We start from the raw sequence: 20172 nt of genomic DNA, 5'->3' as shown, positions 1-20172 counted from the left end.
GCAGTCTTTATGTTACTGTAGCGTACATAGACTATGCTGCAGGAAATGTAGGCCTGCATGTACCAAGAACAAAAGTTACCATCTCTCAGTTATTTATCTCGAGAAAAAGGGAGTGTTTTTGGCGGCAAATCCCGATAAATCTCGGTAACCGGGTTCCCGTCATTCAACCCCAACACACAATTCAACTTTAACAGTGCTTTCCATCAGACAGTGAGATTAAGATATTTTACATTGTCATACCACAGGCCAGCAACACCACACCCACCCACAAACACATGCACCCCTGTCTTCTAGACATGTTTCCCATGTTTCTCACATTCATCCCTGTCTCCTAGACATGTTTCCCATGTTTCTCACATGCACCCGTGTCTTCTAGACATGTTTCTCATGTTTCTCACATTCATCCCTGTCTCCTAGACATGTGGGGTATAGGGTCCATCCCTGTATTACTGTACCTCCACACCGGGGCATAGGGTCCATCCCTGTATTACTGTACCTCCACACCGGGGTATAGGGTCCATCCCTGTATTACTGTACCTCCACACCGGGGTATAGGGTTCATCCCTGTATTACTGTACCTCCACACCGGGGTATAGGGTTCATCCCTGTATTACTGTACCTCCACACCGGGGCATAGGGTCCATCCCTGTATTACTGTACCTCCACACCGGGGTATAGGGTCCATCCCTGTATTACTGTACCTCCACACCGGGGTATAGGGTTCATCCCTGTATTACTGTACCTCCACACCGGGGTATAGGGTCCATCCCTGTATTACTGTACCTCCACACCGGGGTATAGGGTCCATCTCTGTATTACTGTACCTCCACACCGGGGCATAGGGTCCATCCCTGTATTACTGTACCTCTACACCGGGGTATAGGGTCCATCCCTGTATTACTGTACCTCCACACCGGGGTATAGGGTTCATCCCTGTATTACTGTACCTCCACACCGGGGTATAGGGTCCATCCCTGTATTACTGTACCTCCACACCGGGGTATAGGGTCCATCCCTGTATTACTGTACCTCCACACCGGGGCATAGGGTCCATCCCTGTATTACTGTACCTCCACACCGGAGTATAGGGTTCATCCCTGTATTACTGTACCTCCACACCGGGGTATAGGGTCCATCCCTGTATTACTGTACCTCCACACCGGGGTATAGGGTTCATCCCTGTATTACTGTACCTCCACACCGGGGTATAGGGACCATCCCTGTATTACTGTACCTCCACACCGGGGTATAGGGTCCATCCCTGTATTACTGTACCTCCACACCGGGGTATAGGGTTCATCCCTGTATTACTGTACCTCCACACCGGGGTATAGGGTCCATCCCTGTATTACTGTACCTCCACACCGGGGTATAGGGTCCATCCCTGTATTACTGTACCTCCACACCGGGGTATAGGGTTCATCTCTGTATTACTGTACCTCCACACCGGGGCATAGGGTCCATCCCTGTATTACTGTACCTCCACACCGGGGTATAGGGTCCATCCCTGTATTACTGTACCTCGTCCATCCCTGTATTACTGTACCTCCACACCGGGGTATAGGGTTCATCTCTGTATTACTGTACCTCCACACCGGGGCATAGGGTCCATCCCTGTATTACTGTACCTCCACACCGGGGTATAGGGTCCATCCTGTATTACTGTACCTCCACACCGGGGTATAGGGTTCATCCCTATATTACTGTACCTCCACACCGGAGTATAGGGTCCATCCCTGTATTACTGTACCTCCACACCGGGGTATAGGGTCCATCCCTGTATTACTGTACCTCCACACCGGGGCATAGGGTCCATCCCTGTATTACTGTACCTCCACACCGGGGTATAGGGTCCATCCCTGTATTACTGTACCTCCACACTGGGGTATAGGGTCCATCCCTGTATTACTGTACCTCCACACCGGGGTATAGGGTCCATCCCTGTATTACTGTACCTCCACACCGGGGTATAGGGTCCATCCCTGTATTACTGTACCTCCACACCGGGGTATAGGGTCCATCTCTGTATTACTGTACCTCCACACCGGGGTATAGGGTCCATCTCTGTATTACTGTACCTCCACACCGGGGTATAGGATCCATCCCTGTATTACTGTACCTCCACACCGGGGTATAGGGTCCATCCCTGTATTACTGTACCTCCACACCGGGGTATAGGGTCCATCCCTGTATTACTGTACCTCCACACCGGGGTATAGGGTCCATCTCTGTATTACTGTACCTCCACACCGGGGTATAGGGTTCATCCCTGTATTACTGTACCTCCACACCGGGGTATAGGGTTCATCCCTGTATTACTGTACCTCCACACCGGGGTATAGAGGTCATCCCTGTATTACTGTACCTCCACACCGGGGTATAGGGTCCATCCCTGTATTACTATACCTCCACACCGGGGTATAGGGTCCATCCCTGTATTACTGTACCTCCACACCGGGGTATAGGGTCCATCCCTGTATTACTGTACCTCCACACCGGGGTATAGGGTCCATCCCTGTATTACTGTACCTCCACACCGGGGCATAGGGTTCATCCCTGTATTACTGTACCTCCACACCGGGGTATAGGGTCCATCCCTGTATTACTGTACCTCCACACCGGGGTATAGGGTCCATCTCTGTATTACTGTACCTCCACACCGGGGTATAGGGTCCATCCCTGTATTACTGTACCTCCACACCGGGGTATAGGGTCCATCTCTGTATTACTGTACCTCCACACCGGGGTATAGGGTCCATCCCTGTATTACTGTACCTCCACACCGGGGCATAGGGTGACTCTCTTCTATTTTTACCGGCAGGCGCTGAAAGCTTCTGGAAGCTCCTTGTCAATGACTGCTCATTATGCGGTCAACAACATGTCACAATTTAGTAAGATGTCCTTACTCAGCAGCACTGCGCTCCCGTCCCGCCCAAGGCATCACAAATAGATTGGTGGCGATGGGTCCTGTTGCTGCTGCCGGCCGCATCTCCTAAAGGGCGGGCTGTCTAGGCGTGTTGCGACATATCTCACCTCCCTGCTCCCAGTGGGGATTAATGCAGGTATTTAATACAGGTATTAATCCCCACAGTAGATCAGATACGAGAGAGAGAGAGAGAGAGAGAGAGAGAGAGAGAGAGAGAGAGAGAGAGAGAGAGAGAGAGAGAGAGAGAGAGAGAGAGAGAGAGAGATCCTTTCATGTCTATCTGCACATTCTTTGTTGTGGGTAAACATCTAAAAAGCCTGTTAAGACTAAAGGGGTGATGATGTATGAGGGAGTGGGAGTGCACATATACACACTCGGGTACAAGTACGTACGCACACACACACTTGGGAACACGTACGTGCACACACATATTCTGTGGAGTTGTTAAGAGGGACAAAGCATTGCAGGGAGTGTTGAGAATACGATGGTGCACAGACATGGACAGAGACACCAGTACACACACACACCCTCCCCCCACACACTATAGCCATGCTGTATCTACTGCCGGGATGGGTTTTTGTTCTGTGACTGTTGCAGTGGTGTTGAGGTGTGTGAGCTGACACATAAATGCTTGTGTTTATCACAGCTTTTATCACCATCACCTCAGTGCTGTTAGCTGCCTGCCGTCACAAACCGGGAGAAGAAACAGAAGGGTCACACCTGCAGGGGCAGAGGGGTGGAGAGTTGGGGAAGGGGAATACCACAGACCTAGACCAGGTTTACTATAGAATGACTTTAGCAGTGACAGGATCTCTCACAGACCTGCTTTACTAGAAAGCCATGTTTTCAGATTTCCATATGGGCCAGGTTTCTAGTCTGTGACATTCAATCAAACCCCTTTTCCCTGGTTTGTTGGACAAGTCAAAAAACAAAATGTCATTCTTTATTTGCTGTAAAATTGATATGTTTGGACTCCTGTACTCCATAGAAGTGCAGTACAACAAACATGTATTAATTGAAGCATGCCTTTCTAGGAACAATATACATGTTAACTAATCCTGAATGCCAGCTCACTGCTTTTCATTGGATAGGGCGTTAGATAAGTGCATATCAATGGTGTTCATTTTGAAACCAGGTTTGACCAGAGATTACCTGCTGAGTTTCATGCTATGCAGTTTGTCTGTAACTGCATGAGGTAGAGAAGAGGGTAAGCATGTGTGAGTGTTAATGTGTCACACCTCTAGAGTAAGGGTGCTGGGGGCTGACCAGGGACTGCAGAAGGAAAGAAAGAAAGAAAAACAAAAGAGAGAGAATAGAGGAAGACAGAACCATGTGCACAGGATTCTCTTCTATTTCACAGTACTTCAACGTTGCTCAGTTCACTCCCTCCCCCCTCTCTCATACACACTCCCCCTCTCTCTCGCTCAGCTGCTCTCCCTCCCCTCCTGTGGATGGTGTAGCTCTCTCTCTCTCTCCCTCTCTGTCTGGCGGAGCCGTGGACAGGATTGGAGGCTAGTAGTGAGTGACTGCGGAGAGAGAGAGAGAGAGACTGAAGAGAAGAGAGGAGAGCAGAGCAAAAGAGAGATCTATAGTAGCAGTATCTCTGCTGGATACCTCTTCAATATTTCAATCAGAATTCTTCCTCAACCAGCTCGAGCCTCACACTTCCCACCGGACCCCCCATCACCCAACCCTTACCAGGGGGACATATGAACAGCACAGAGGGTTTACCACCCCGGACCTCCACACAGGGAGCCATGTGATACCCCCTTGCGCTGCTGAAATCCCCCCCAAATCGGTGCTCTGAATCGGGATTGAAACCAAGGGTTGTATTCCCCCTGCCTGAAACCCCCTCCTGAGTTTGTGGATCTTCTCGAGCTGCAGGAGGAGGAAGAGAAGGGAGGGACTGCCAGGTCTCTGCATACCCGGCTGTGAGACACTCTTCTCTGGGCAAGTGTGGGGTGTGTGCCCCCCTTGGGCTGGAGGCCAGCGCTCCAGCACCATGGATTACCTACCTGGGATTGTACTGTTGCTGCTGTTCTGCGGGGCGGTGGTGCCAGGGCAGGGGGAGCCCAAGCACAGCGTCCCCAGGTTAAAGCTCTCCTACAGGGGTAAGTGTGTATGTTCTCTCTCCCCCCCGGCTCTCTGGTTCTTTCTCTGGTTCTTTCTCTGGTTCTGCTACAGCCGCCAGCATGGCTCCAGGAGATATTATGTGTGCTGTCTGAGTTACTCTTCCTCTTTGTGTGCACTCTCTCCTTTCTTTATTTCTTTCTTTCCCTCTCACTCTTCGGTGTATCTTCCTCTGTCTGCTCATCTATCTACATATCTCTTTTCTCAATAATTTCTCTCTAATTCTTCAATTCTCTCAATCTTTTCTCTCTCTCTCTCTCTCTCTCTCTCTCTCGCTCTCTCTCTCTCTCACTCTCCTGCTTCCCCTCTCTCTTTATTTCTCTCTCTTCCACTTAGAATAATGCTTTCTCCTTAGCCTTGTATTCTTCTTACGGTCAGATTGTTTCCATATGCGGACAGGGGGCTTGGTTAAATGTATGTATTGGCCCTCGCATTTATTTTCCCCTTCCACTGTCCCCTTCAGAACTACCGCTGCACTGCCGTGAAACACATCAATACACACACACACACACACACACACACACACACACACACACACACACACACACACACACACACACACACACACACACACACACACACACACACACACACACACACACACAGACAGAGGCACACATGTACGCATAGACACGAACAAGCACACACACACACACACACACAGACATGCGAATTCTGTACACACACACTTTATGGGGGTAATCCGGTCTCCCTAGTTCTCATTAACACCAAATTCGATTTACCAGCTATTCAGCTATCCAAAGTCAACAAGTACTTCTGCTTCTGCTTAGGAGAAAGTCTGCACACACACACACACATCTTACTGTTTTAACAGATATGCTGCATATGGAAAAGATATGCACTGGATTCAGGGGTTTGTTCACGGCACAGAATATTCATGACCGTCTCTATGATATAGAATAAGGTCCCCTATGGACTACACTCAGGTGAGTGTATCACTCATCAGTCACACATCTGGCTGGGTACCGTTCATACGGTGCTCGTGTGAGCTTTTGTCGGGCGAGTCAACATGTTATTCTGCCTTCCCTCTGTGTTATTTTGAGGTAGAAGGCTGTGGAGAGACCTCAGAGCCGGCTCTCTCCTCTCTCTCTCACACCCTAGACTAAATCAAGCTCTTTGTAATGGCAGACCTTTCATCTCGGGACTAAAATAAACCACAGACATTTTTGGCATATTTTGGGACGTTTCGTTTAATGTCGGTCGTCTGAGAGGCGAGCTGTTGCGGTTCCTTGTCCAAAACATGACCAAAAGTACACGGCTAGAGAGCTGTGTGGTATCTCCGTTTTCTCTCCCTCTCCTTTTCTCTCTCTCCCCGCTCTCTCTCTCTTCGTCTCCTTTAAAAAAATATACATTCCTAAAATTTACAAACATGGGCAATTTGTCCTTTTTTCTCAGGCTGGGAATAAGGTTAGGTTGTGGAGGAAAATAGTGCTTCTGGTTTAGAGGGGTGTTACTGCTTTGAAATGAGTGTCACGTTATTTTTAATCCAATGAGAGAAGAATGAGATTTTGTGAGTGGTGAATTCATCTTTGGGTCTTTTCATTGAGTTTAGATTTAACTTGTGCACAGCAAGGCCTGTATGAACATGTCATAAAAAAAATTTAATCAGAGATTAAATAACATTTATCAGCAGTTTTGTTAATGAAAGTATACATGCAGCAGACACTCTTATACAAAGCAGCATACCAGAACAATTAGGGTTAAGTGCCTTGCACAAGGGCACATCAATAGATGATTCAGTTAATTGGCTCTGGGATTCGAACCAGTGACTTTTCGGTTACTGGCCCAACGCTCTTAACCACTGGGCTACCATTATATGTCTATACAGGATGTATAAGTATACATGCACTTATTTGTGGTATGTACTGTAAGACCCTGGTCTGTCTCTAGGGGGCACTATGTTGAAGATGTTTCTCTGTGCAGTCAAGGGTCAAGTAGTGTGCTGTAAAAACCGCCGTAAAACTCAGCTCCACCTGCGCCGCCACCGCGTCACATCCTCCCGAGGTAACAATCTACACCAGGAATAGCCCAGAGGCATCATGGGAAAATGCGTTTTGCTTCATTCAAACGGTTCCCAAGATTGAGCCATCTGTCAGTTGACTAGAACAACAATACTGGTCTTCTCTGATCTCCCCCACTCGTTTTTCTGACAGGTCGCCATGTTGCTGTCTGACAAGGGAGGAAAGATGTGTCATTGATGAAAGGTGTCATTAGGTGATACAAAGCTGAACTGCATTGTAAACAGTGGGTGATTGAAATGTGTAGTCAGACCAACCAAAGCACATCAGTAGCTGCCTGTCTGTCGCTCTGTCTGTCTTTAACGTTCTTGCTGCAGCTTGGTGTGTGTGACGACTCAACACCATCTCTCTGGTGATTTCCTCTTCAGACTGAAAGTGGCATGTGTGTATTCAGACGGGATGGGATGTGTCAGATCTGACACAGACACAGATAATTACACACCTGGCTGAAAGTGATGACGAGTGTGTGTGTGTCTGTGTGTGTGTGCGTGTTTGTGCGCAGTGTGTTTGTGAGCAGTGTTTGTGCGCAGTGTGTGTGTTTGTGTGCTCTTGTGTATGCTCATACGCATGAATGTGTGTGTGAACATGTGTGAGTCTCAGAGGAAGAGGGGTCCACAGGTGTTGGATGGCTCTCTTGATGCCTGTCGACTGAAACCTTTCTGTTCACACCCACACGTTGGCTGATGGAGAGAGGGAGAGAGGGAAGAGGGAAAGGAGGAGATGAGAGAGGGAGGGAAGCGTTGCTTTAATGAAGGGTGCTGGCAGACTTACAGTAGACTAGGCGGGAGAGAGACTGGTTGTTAAGTGAAGTACCATTCATTCTCTCTCCCTCTGTGAATCTGGCATAGTAATTAAGTCAAATAAACGACGAGGAGGAATTCTCCAGTGAAGGACAGTCAAACGAGCACAGAGTAAACATTTTCCCAAGAGAAGGATCATCAAGCGAGAGGAGAGCTCTTTCCCCAAGGAGGGATATCAGACAGTCCCAGTCCCCGGGAAGGACAGTCAAACAAATGCGAAATGAGCAGTTTGTGCAGGAAAATAAGAACGGAGAAACTAAAGCACATTGAGTGACCTTTCTCCTGGGAAGGCTGGCGAAGCGAGTCCAGAGTGAATGATTTCCCTGTGGGGTCAGTCAGTGAGACATTCCCAGTGAAGGATCTGTTCTCAGAGTGCCAGAGTAATGATCAGAGTTAATGATTTTTTTTCTCCCTCAAGTAACTGGAGATTAAGTCCAAGTTAAGGTGATCGTTTACAGTTTCTTAAATAACGTTGCTTAGGTTGTCGATAGGCCGCAACTCGGCCCAAGCATTGAATGGATCATGAGACAAATCAAGTCACAGTTAGCCAAATATGAGTTCTAATGCTCAATGTCATTAAATTGATTACGCTCTAATGCAGATCAAGGTATAGGTTATTACAGCATTGTCTTTCACTCAGCAGTGCAACCTGGACATACTGTACCTGGACATACTGTACTGTATTACGGTCATCCCAGTAATATTCAACCTGGGAAACACTGACCCCTGCAGGTTACAACAAGCACACACATTCAAGTTTCATGGTTTTATTACTCATACACTATATGATCAAAAGTAAGTGGACACATGCTCGTCAAACATCTCATTCCAAAATCATGGGCATTAATATGGAATTGGTCCTCTCCCCCTTTACTGCTATAACAGCCTCTACTCTTCTGGGAAGTCTTTCCACTAGATGTTGGAACATTGCTGCGGGGACTTGCTTCCGTTCAGCCACAAGCGCATTAGTGATGTTGGGCGATTTGTCCTTGCTCGCAGTTTGCTTTCCAATTCATCCCAAAGTTGTTTGATGGGGCTGAGGTCAGGGCTCTGAGCAGGCCAGTCAAGTTCTTCCACACCGATCTCGACAAACCATTTCTGTATGGACCTCGCTTTGTGCACAGGGGCATTGCAATGCTGAAACCGGAAGTGGGCCTTCCCCAAACTGCCACAAAGTCGGAAGCACATAATTGTCTAGAATGTTATTGTATGCTGTAGGGTTAAGATTTCCCTTCACTCGAAGTAAGGGACCTAGCACAAACCATGAAAAATAGCCCCAGACAGTTATTCCGCCTGGTATTGCACATCTTAGGCTTGTGTGCGGCTGCTCAGCCATGGAAACCCATTTCATGAAGCTCCCGACGAACAGTTATTGTGCTGACGTTGCTTCTAGAGGCAGTTTGGAACTCAGTAGTGAGTGTTGCAACCGAGGACAGACTATTTTTACGCGCTTCAGCACTCGGCGGTCCCATTCAGTGAGCTTGTGTGACCTACCACTTCGCGGCTGAGCCGTTGTTGCTCCTAGATGTTTCCACTTCACAATAACAGCACTTACAGTTGACCGGGGAAGCTCTAGCAGGGCAGAAATTTGAAAAACTGACTTGTTGCAAAGGTGGCATCCTATAACAATGCCACGTTGAAAGTCACTGAGCTCTTGAAAAAGGCCATTCTACTGCCAATGTTTGTCTATGGAGAGTGCATGGCTGTGTGCTCAATTTTATACACCTGTCAGCAACAGGTGTGGCTGAAATAGCCGCATTCACTAATTTTAAGGTGTGTCCACATACTTTTGTATATATATAAGATACACATCATATACACTGTCTAACAAAATGCTTACTTGCAAGTTTCTCCTCGACAACGCAACAACAATAAGAAACAATAAAATATAAGAATATGAACAGAATAAACATTTTAGCGTAAGTATAATACAGGAAGGCACAATTTATAGTCCAATATTTCCACTTGTATCAGATAAAGGGAGGATGTGGGAGCAAGTGTTTAAATTGTGCAGCAGTTGTGATGGGTGTGGATGTGTGAGTGAGTGAGTGAGTGAGTGAGTGAGTGAGTGAGTGAGTGAGTGAGTGAGTGAGTGAGTGAGTCTGCGTGAGTGTGTCTGCGTGAGTGAGTGAGTGTGTCTGCGTGAGTGAGTGAGTGTGTCTGCGTGAGTGAGTGAGTGAGTGAGTGAGTGAGTGAGTGAGTGAGTGAGTGAGTGAGTGAGTGAGTGAGTGAGTGAGTGAGTGAGTGAGTGAGTGAGTGAGTGAGTGAGTGAGTGAGTGAGTGAGTGAGTGAGTGAGTGAGTGAGTGAGTGTATGATAAGGTGCAGAGAGTTAGTACAGGTGGACAGTCCAGTTCAAGTGTTCAGCAGTCTGATGGCTTGTAGATAGAAACTGTCTCTGAGCCTGTTGGCTCATGCTCCGATACCGTCCGCCTGTTGGTAACGGAGTGAACAACTCGGAGCTGGGCTGTGTGTGGGGTCCTTGATGATGCTGCGTGCCTTGCTCAGGCACCGTTTCATTAGATGTTCTGGATGGATGGGAACACGGCCCCAGTGGAGGGCCTTACGGTCATGGACGGAGCAATTCCCCTACCAGGACGGAATGCAACCGGTCAGGATGCTCTCGATGGTGCAGTGGTAGTATTTGGAGAGGTTTCCGGGGTGGCATGTCCATTTTCTTCAGCCACCTTAGAAAGTAGAGACGCTGTTGCTCCCTATTGACAGGACTGGTGGTGTTGCTGGTCCTTGTCAAGTCCTCGGTGATGTAGACGCCGAAGAACTTAAAACTGCTGACTCTCTCCACTGAAGTCCCATTGATGTGGATTGGGCGTGTTCCCTCCTGTGCTTCCTGAAGTCAACAATCAACTCCTTTGTTTTGCTGATGTTAAGGGAGAGATTGTTGTCCTGGCACCACAATGCCAGTTCACTTACCTCCTCCCTATTGGCTGACTCGTCGTTGTTGGTTATCAGGCCTACAACCGTGGTGTCGTCAGCAGACTAGATGATTGAGTTGGTGTCGTGCAAAGCCACGTGGCCGTGGGTGAACAGGGAGCACACATTAGAGAGAGAGAGAGCGAGAGAGAGAGAGAGAGAGAGTGAGAGAGAGAGAGAGAGAGAGAGAATGTGAGAGAGAATGCAAGAGACAGACCAAGACAGTGAACGAGAGATGAACCATAGCAGCATGAGAGATGGGACTCATAAAGCTATTGTGACTGTTAAAAAGACACATCTCTCACGGAGCATGGGGGAATATTAGAAGGCTTGTTAAACAACCTGATAATTACTCTCCTCTGGGGTAATTACTGGGCCCTTTAACCTCTTAATGAAGACCCTGGTCGTCCCACAGTGACCCGTTTCGGATGGGTGGAACTGTAACAGAGGGAAGAGGCTAGCCCGCCATCGGAATTCACTCGGAACCATTCAAAATAGACACTCTCTCTCGGCACAGAACCGCACTCCAGCAGTCTGGAGTAGAGCTAACCCATAATAACCCCCGTAGAGTTCCGCAGAGACCTCTCTCTTGCTCTCCCTCTCTCTCTCCCTCCCTCTCTCTCTCTCTCTGGTGGATCTGTCCATTCTGTGGGCCTCCTCTGACAGAGCGGATGTGGATAATTATAAGGTGTGCTCGCAACGCGCCGACCGACCCCAAAGACGTCTGCCTTCTCCTCCGTCTCTCCTTCCTCTCCTCCTCCCTCAGTTCAGTCGCTCTCAGGCAGCTCACAATACCACAGCCCCTAAGTACAGTCTTCAGTCAGGCTCCTCCAGTTGACTTTCTCTCTCTCTCTCTCTCTCTCTCTCTCTCTCTCTCTCTCTCTCTCTCTCACTGCCCCCCCCCCACACACACACACACAAATACTATATTACCACATCTATTGTTTGCCCCAGTCAGCCTAGTTAGCAGGAAAGAGCAGCATACCCCCCCCCCCACATCCCAAACCATTCCATCCCTGGCAGAATGTCAGTACTCTGAGCAAACCACAACACTGGGCAACTCCCATTACTGTGAGCCAGTTTGTATACTGCAGAATGAGTCAGCTTGTGTATAACACACAGGGTTACACAATGACATGATGGCTTTGGAGAACAAACAGCCATTAATCAAAGCTTTTAATGATCTGTGCAATACCCTTGCATGTTTTATAGTGTTGCTTGAACATTTGTGATGGGGCTACAGATGTTGTATCTTAATCCTGTAGCAACAGGAAATGGAAAATATTATGTAGATTATAATTAATGGACATTTTTGTAGGGGGTTGATAAAAAAATCTAACTTTAGAAGCCTTTTAAATCTTGAATACACACCAAATGCTACAGACCATTTTGTGAGAAGACTGATTTTCGGGATGTCTCATGGTCTGACAAACACCGCTATAGCTCTGTCACCTTTCACTGCAGATGTGGAAGTGTATCTCTAGCTTAAACTGTCCGTTGGGTGTTCCGTGGGGTGTCCGTGGGGTGTCCGCGGGGGCGCGGACATCAACGTTAGGGTTAAAGCAAGTGGGGAAAACTGACTGGGAGAGATTGAATATGACCATAAACACTCCAGACTGCTGGTCTGCACACGTCTGTGCCGGCAGCCTTGCAAGGGTTAACATGCTGGTATGTCACAGACACAATGTGTGGCTTGTGTTTTAGGCACCTTTCCACTTCATTTCTGTTCCTTATTTGGAATGTTTTCATATTTGTGTTGAGAAATGTGTGCTCTTTAGAGTTACATTGACATTCACAAGCTGTGGTTTGGTGTTGATGAGTTTTGGTCAAGTTCAGTGCATCTCCCAATATGTTTATTTAGCCTAGGAAAAGCATGCAATCCCCAAAGCAAATTCCATGTAGACCTTTCATTGTCAACTACACAGAAGACGACTTTGAGTTTGGAGCGTTTTTATGTAACCTTTCTTTTTACAGGAAGTCAATGCTGAGACCAAGGTCTCTTTTGATGATGTACCGGTCTAGCACAACAAATCACATCAAAATACAATATACACATTAAAATACACATTATTATACACAGCATATCACATCAAAATACAATATACACATTAAAATACACATTATTATACAAAACAAATCACATCAAAATACAATATACACATTAAAATACACATTATTATACACAACAAATCACATCAAAATACAATATACACATTAAAATACACATTATTATACACAGCAATACACATCAAAATACAATATACACATTAAAATACACATTATTATACACAGCAATACACATCAAAATACAATATACACATTAAAATACACATTATTATACACAACAATACATGAAAAGCAAAACACAGTCATAAAAGACACATTCTTCAGTAAAAAGGTCCCCTAGCAGCCGTCTGAAATGTCCTAAACAGAGGCACCTATTCCTCCAATTTGAAAATGCATTGAAGATCATTCCACACGTAAGGCAGATATACCCAACTCAGTGGAGATTGAAAGAGTTAGCCATCCCTGAGCGCGGGTCTGGTATTTCGTACGTCTATAAGTTAACAATTAAGTAAGGTACGGCGGAAGTTTATCCTTATGGAATGGATGTATACTTGTCATTTTGACTATGGTTATGGTGAGGACATTGGGTCCAGTGTGTAACAGGGATGACTCCTGTGTTTTATGTATAGAGGGTTTGGTTACTGAGTGGACATTGCATTGCAGCAGTGTGTGTGGATCAGACCCAGCTGCTAAGGCTCGTCAGTCAGCCACAAGGAGCGCCGCTCCAAGGTCATGTTTCACCCAGGCTAACGTCTCTATGGTGTGCATGTGTGGTGCATGTGTAAAAGTCTCTGTTTGTCTGTCTGTGTGTGTGCATGGGTGTGTGTGTATCCGACTGTCTCTCTGTCAGTCTGTCTCTCTGTCGGTCTGTCAGTCTGTCTCTCTGTCAATCTGTCTCTTTCAGTCTGTCTCTCTGGCATTCTGTCAGTCTGTCTCTCTGTCAGTTGTCAGTCTGTCTCTCTGTCAATCTGTCTCTGTCAGTCTGTCTCTCTGGCATTCTGTCAGTCTGTCTCTCTGTCAGTTGTCAGTCTGTGTCTCTGTCAGTCTGTCTCTGTCAGTCTGTCAGTCTGTGTCTCTGTCAGTCTGTCTCTCTGGCATTCTGTCAGTCTGTCTCTCTGTCAGTTGTCAGTCTTTGTCTCTGTCAGTCTGTCTCTGTCAGTCTGTCTCTCTGTCAGTCTGTCTCTCTGTCTCTCTGTCAGTCTGTCTCTCTGTCTCTCTGGCATTCTGTCAGTCTGTCTCTCTGTCAGTCTGTCTCTCTGTCTCTCTGTCAGTCTGTCTCTCTGTCTCTCTGTCAGTATGTCAGTCTGTCTCTCTGTCAGTCTGTCTCTCGTCAGTCTGTTCCTCTGTCTCTGTCAGTCTGTCTATGTGTTTGTGTCACCTTTTGTGTATATGTTCATTGTGTGAGCGTGAGGTCTCTTGGTGTAATCTCAAACTCTTTGGTAAGCCTTAGTAATGTTGAACATTATGCTTGACTAAAGACATACCATACTAACAGTGGAGGGCAACAGACACGACCTCACCAACCACCGCTGTCTTTCAAAACCCAATCCATCAGTGGGTCTAATGATCCACCAATCTTTCCCTTTCAGCAAAGCTTAGTGACTGTGTTTGTGTGTGGTTTTGCAACTGACTGTGTGTGTGTGTGTGTGTGCGTGCGTGCGTGCGTGCATGATGTCATCATAATTGAGAACAGGGACAACAATGACCCGCCTGGGGTAACAGGATCATTTAGTCCTGCATGAGTGTGCATTCTGCGGTCACGGGGGATTTGGGGTTGAACCGTTTCTGCGGTCACGGGGGATTTGGGGTTGAACCGTTTCTGCGGTCACGGGGGATTTGGGGTTGAACCGTTTCTGCAGTCATGGGGGGTTTAAGGGTTGAACCGTTTCTGCAGTCATGGGGGGTTTAAGTTGAACCGTTTCTGCAGTCATGGGGGGTTTAGGGTTGAACCGTTTCTGCAGTCATGGGAGGTTTAAGGGTTGAACCGTTTCTGCAGTCATGGGGGGTTTAGGGTTGAACCGTTTCTGCAGTCATGGGGAGTTTAAGGGTTGAACCGTTTCTGCAGTCATGGGGGGTTTAAGGGTTGAACCGTTTCTGCAGTCATGGGGGGTTTAGGGTTGAACCGTTTCTGCAGTCATGGGGGGTTTAGGGTTGAACCGTTTCTGCAGTCATGGGGGGTTTAGGGTTGAACCGTTTCTGCAGTCATGGGGGGTTTAAGGGTTGAACAGTTTCTGCAGTCATGGGGGGTTTACGGGTTGAACTGTTTCTGTTGTCATGGGGGGTTTAGGGTTGAACCGTTTCTGCAGTCATGGGGGGTTTAGGGTTGAACCGTTTCTGCAGTCATGGGGGGTTTAGGGTTGAACCGTTTCTGTTGTCATGGGGGGTTTAAGGGTTGAACCGTTTCTGTTGTCATGGGCTGGTTAAACTACTCTCTGTGGTCTACTCCCAGTGTCAGGCGGAGAATCCAACTAATTAAATGGTTCCACATACGGTACCTCTCCCCCTCTCTGTTTCTCTCTCTCTATTTCTCTCTATATATTTCTCTCTATTTCTCTCTCTATTTCTCTCTCTCTCTTTCTTTCCCTCCCTCTTTCTTTTTCTTTCTCTTCCTTTCTCATCTTCTCCCTCCCTTTTTCTCTCTCTCTCTCTCTCTCTCTCTCTCTCTCTTCTCTCACTCTCTTTTTCTCCCTCTCTCTTGCTCCCTCTTTCTCTCCCACTGCAGCTCAAGGAAAAAACAGGAATGTCATGCAGTTACTCAGAAATATATTATTTCGCCCAAGAAAGCTGAGTATCACTGTAAGCTGAAATTCTATCCATTCTTAGCCCACTCATGTAACGAGTTTGTGGTTGGGGATGTCTTGTTAGGGTGGCTGATTCATATCCTATGGTGGGTTGAGTTGACCTACGCACATCGTGTTAGAAAGTAAAGCATGAGTTGTAGATACAGATGAAGTCGGAAGTTTACATACACCTTACCCAAATACATTTAAACTCAGTTTTTCACAATTCCTGACATCTAAACCTAGTAAAAAATTCCCTGCCTTAGGTCAGTTAGGATCACCACTTTATTTTAAGAATGTGAAATGTCAGAATAATAGTAGAGAGAATGATTGATTTATTTCAGCTTTTATTTCTATCAGCACATTCCCAGTGGGTCAGAAGTTTACGCTCAATTAGTATTTGGTAGCATTGCCTTTAAATTGTTTAACTTGGGTCAAACTTTTCGGGTAGCCTTTCACAAGCTTCCCACAATAAGTTTGGTTATTTTTGGCCCATTCCTCCTGACAGAGCTGGTGTAACTGAGTCAGGTTTGTAGGCCTCCTTGCTCGCACACGCTTTTTCAGTTCTGCCCACATATTTTCTATAGGATGAGGTCAGGGCTTTGTCATGGCCACTCCAATACCTTGACTTTGTTTTCCTTAAGCCATTTTACACAACTTTGGAAGTATGCTTGGGGTCATTGTCCATTTGGAAGACCCATTTGTGACCAAGCTTTAACTTCCTGACTGGTGTCTTGAGATGTTGCTTTAATATATCCACATAATTTTCCTCCCTCATGATGCCATCTATTTTCTGAAGTGCACCAGTTCCCATTGCAGCAAAGCACCCCCACAACATGATGCTGCCACCCCCGTGCTTCACGGTTGGGATGGTGTTTTGGCTTGCAAGCCTCCCCCTTTTCCTCCAACGATAACAATGGTTATTATGGCCAAACAGTTCTATTTTTGTTTCATCAGACCAGAGGACATTTCTCAAAAAAGTACGATCTTTGTTCCCATGTGCAGTTGCAAACCGTAGTCTGGCTTTTTTATGATGGTTTTGGAGCAGTGGCTTCTTCCTTGCTGAGCGGCCTTTCAGGTTACGCCAATATAGGACTCGTTATAGATACTTTTGTACCTGTTTCCTCCAGCATCTTCACAAGGTCCTTTGCTACTCTTCTGGGATTGATTTGCACTTTTTGCACCAAAGTACGTTCATCTCTAGGAGACAGAACGCATCTCCTTCCTGAGCGGTATGACGGCTGCGTTGTCCCATGGTGTTATACTTGCGTACTATTGTTTGTACAGATGAACATGGTACCTTCAGGTGTTTGGAAATTTCTCCCAAGGATGAACCAGACTTGAGGAGGTCTAAAAAAAGGAGGTCTTGGCTGATTTCTTTAGATTTTCCCATGATGCCAAGCAAAGAAGCACTGAGTTTGAAGGTAGGCCTTGAAATACATCCACAGGTACACCTCCAATTGACTCAAATTATGTCAATTAGCCTATCAGAACCTTTGAAAGCCATGACATAATTTTCTGGAATTTTCCAAACTGTTTAAAGGCACAGTTAACTCAGTGTATATAAACTTCTGACCCACTAGAATTGTGATACAGTGAATTATAAGTGAAATAATCTGTCTGTAAACAATTGTTGGTTACTCTAAGAAATAGCTACCACTATGGAGAAATCATAAAAGATGGTTACTCTCTAAGGAATAGCTACCACTATGGAGAAATCATACAGGATGGTTACTCTAAGGAATAGCTACCACTATGGAGAAATCATACAGGATGTTTACTCTCTAAGGAATAGCTACCACTATGGAGAAATCTTACAGGATGGTTACTCTCTAAGGAATAGCAACCACTATGGAGAAATCTTACAGGATGGTTACTCTCTAAGGAATAGCTACCACTATGGAGAAATCTTACAGGATGGTTACTCTCTAAGGAATAGCTACCACTATGGAGAAATCTTACAGTATGGTTACTCTCTAAGGAATAGCAACCACTATGGAGAAATCATACAGGATGGTTACTCTCTAAGGAATACCTACCACTATGGAGAAATCTTACAGGATGGTTACTCTCTAAGGAATAGCTACCACTATGGAGAAATCTTACAGGATGGTTACTCTCTAAGGAATACCTACCACTATGGAGAAATCAAGGCTATAATGATTGGTTCAGTTTTAAAGTAAAAGTGTGTCAAACCATGCATAAGTACAGTAGAGTGACCTCAGAAACCAACCAGGTCCATGAAATGGAGAACCAACTGAATGTGCATGAAACATTCATCCAGATGTTCTGTCCAATGGAACACTTTGAAGTGTCTAAACCCTCAACAGTCCTGGGTTTAGACATGAATAGTTCCTGTGTTTAAATGGTGTGTCAGTGTCACTAAGGGCGAGACACCTGTATTTCAAGTTCCTGTTTACACTCGCAGCCGTTTTCAATGCCTGTCAATCGTTGTCTCGGATTAATCCATCGGTTTTGGACGTTTCTGTTATAGTAACCGTTACTGCGGCAACCTGCCACACACACCAGCAGCTGCAAAAGAGGGAGAAGAAGTGCAGAAAAAGGAGGAAGAAAAAGAGAAGCCAAGCATCAAGGCTTGTGGATATCCCAGGGCTTAATTAAGATAACATTCAAAAAATGTGTTGCTCTAAGCCTCCCCCACCTTTCCATTGAAATGAGTCCACCACCTGTACTTGCTCTGCAGCGGAGGTCGGCGTGAGAGCGCTGACAAAACCACACGAGAATGGAGTGAGAGAAAGAGAGAGACAGAGATGGATGCCAAACCAGACTGTTGGTGTTGTGTGGGAGAAGGGCGTTTTTCTTTTCCAAAGTCTGCTATTGTTCTTTGAAAGATAAACAGGTAGCTCCCAAATCATCTGCAAGATCTGTTCAGATTTATCTTCAATCTCTTCCTCTCTCTCCACACACTCTCCGCACGCAACACACACAGACATGCACACACACATGTTCACACCCCAACCTCTCACACACACACACACACACACACACACACACACACACACACACACACACACACACACACACACACACACACACACAAGCTCCCACAAACACACACACACACCCCAATCTCTCACACACACACACAAACACACTCGTTTTTCTATCCTCGTGGGGACCTAAAATTGATGTACATTCAAAATCCTATTTTCCCTAACCCCTAACCTTAAACTTAACCCGAACTTTAACCCCTAAACCTAACCCTAACGCCTAAACCTAACCCCTAACCCTAATTGTAACCCAAACCCTAATTGTAACCCTAAATCTAACCCCTAAGCTTAAAATAGCCATTTTCCTCATGGGGAAAATGGTTCTCCACAAGGGAGAATTTTCCTTGTTTTACTATCCTTGTGGGGACTTCTGGGGATTTCAGGTCCCCACGAGGATAGAAGAACAAGACCACACACACACATCGACATACTGATCCTTTCTTTATCAGTGGGCAAACATACAAAATAAGCAGGGGATCAAATACTTTTTTCCCCCACTGTAGATGCTCAGCCTTTGGCAGTAAAAAAACAACTCATTTGGGAGAGTAAAAGTCTCCCATTCAATGGTTTTCCATTTCAGGTTGTGGGCACAAAGACGTATGGATGCCACCAGCGGAAAGACCGACAAACAAATGCCCAAGAGAAATATGCTTCTGAAATGAACAAGAAGTCCAAAGACAGATCACTATATTGTACTCTATACACTTTTACAACATTAATTTCATTTGAATCATTTTGAAGTGCTAACTAAAAATTTAATGTTCCTCAATAGAATGGAAGAAGATGGGACTTGAAAAGGGTGTCCTGACTCTGTGGTCACTAAAGATCCCATGGTACTCATTGCAAGAGTTTGTCATGATGAGTACCATTTGATGTGTAATGTGTATATCAAACTGTATTCCTGTAACGCTTGTCGGAGAGAGGAGACCACAAGGTGCAGCGTGGTAAGTGCTCATGATACATTTTATTATAACTCAGAACACTAAACAAAACAACAAACAAAGGAAAACGAACGTCACGTTCTGCAGGCTTTCACCGAGCTGTACAAAAACAAGATCCCACAACTGAAGGAGGGAAAAAGGGCTGCCTAAGTATGATTCCCAATCAGAGACAACGATAGACAGCTGCCTCTGATTAGGAACCATACTCGGCTAAACACAAAGAAATAGAAAACATAGAATGCCCACCCCATGTCACACCCTGACCTAACCAAACAGAGAAAAACGGCTCTCTCAGGTCAGGGCGTGACAGTACCCCCCCCAAAGGTGCGGACTCCCGGCCGCAAACCTGAACCTATAGGGGAGGGTGCGGGCATCTACCTATGGTGGCGGCACCGGTTCGGGGCGTAGCCCCCGCTCCGCCCGCTGATCCCTCCGCTTTTGTATTACCAAACCGTGGATCGGGGGAGGAGGAACCGGACCGTGAATCATCGCCGGAGGCTCTGGACTGCGGACCGCCGCCGGAGGCTCTGGACTGCGGAACGCCGCCGG

General features: G+C 46.3%; 1 protein-coding gene across 1 annotated transcript in view; it reads left to right on the top strand.

The window, feature by feature from the left end:
- The first annotated feature begins 4380 nt into the window (after nucleotides 1–4380).
- Nucleotides 4381–20172, top strand: part of LOC106597410 (semaphorin-3aa) — a 75588-nt gene continuing 59796 nt past the window's right edge. The window contains exon 1 of the mRNA XM_045722241.2: nucleotides 4381–5037. Coding sequence (XP_045578197.1) covers nucleotides 4929–5037 — 109 coding nt within the window. The 5' untranslated portion in view covers nucleotides 4381–4928. The remainder of the gene's footprint in view (nucleotides 5038–20172) is intronic.

Source organism: Salmo salar, chromosome 07 (assembly GCF_965601325.2).
Source record: "Salmo salar chromosome 07, fSalSal1, whole genome shotgun sequence".
Taxonomy (NCBI): Eukaryota; Metazoa; Chordata; class Actinopteri; order Salmoniformes; family Salmonidae; genus Salmo; species Salmo salar.
Note: the sequence above shows the minus strand (reverse complement) of the source record. Positions and strands in the feature narration are given on the sequence as shown.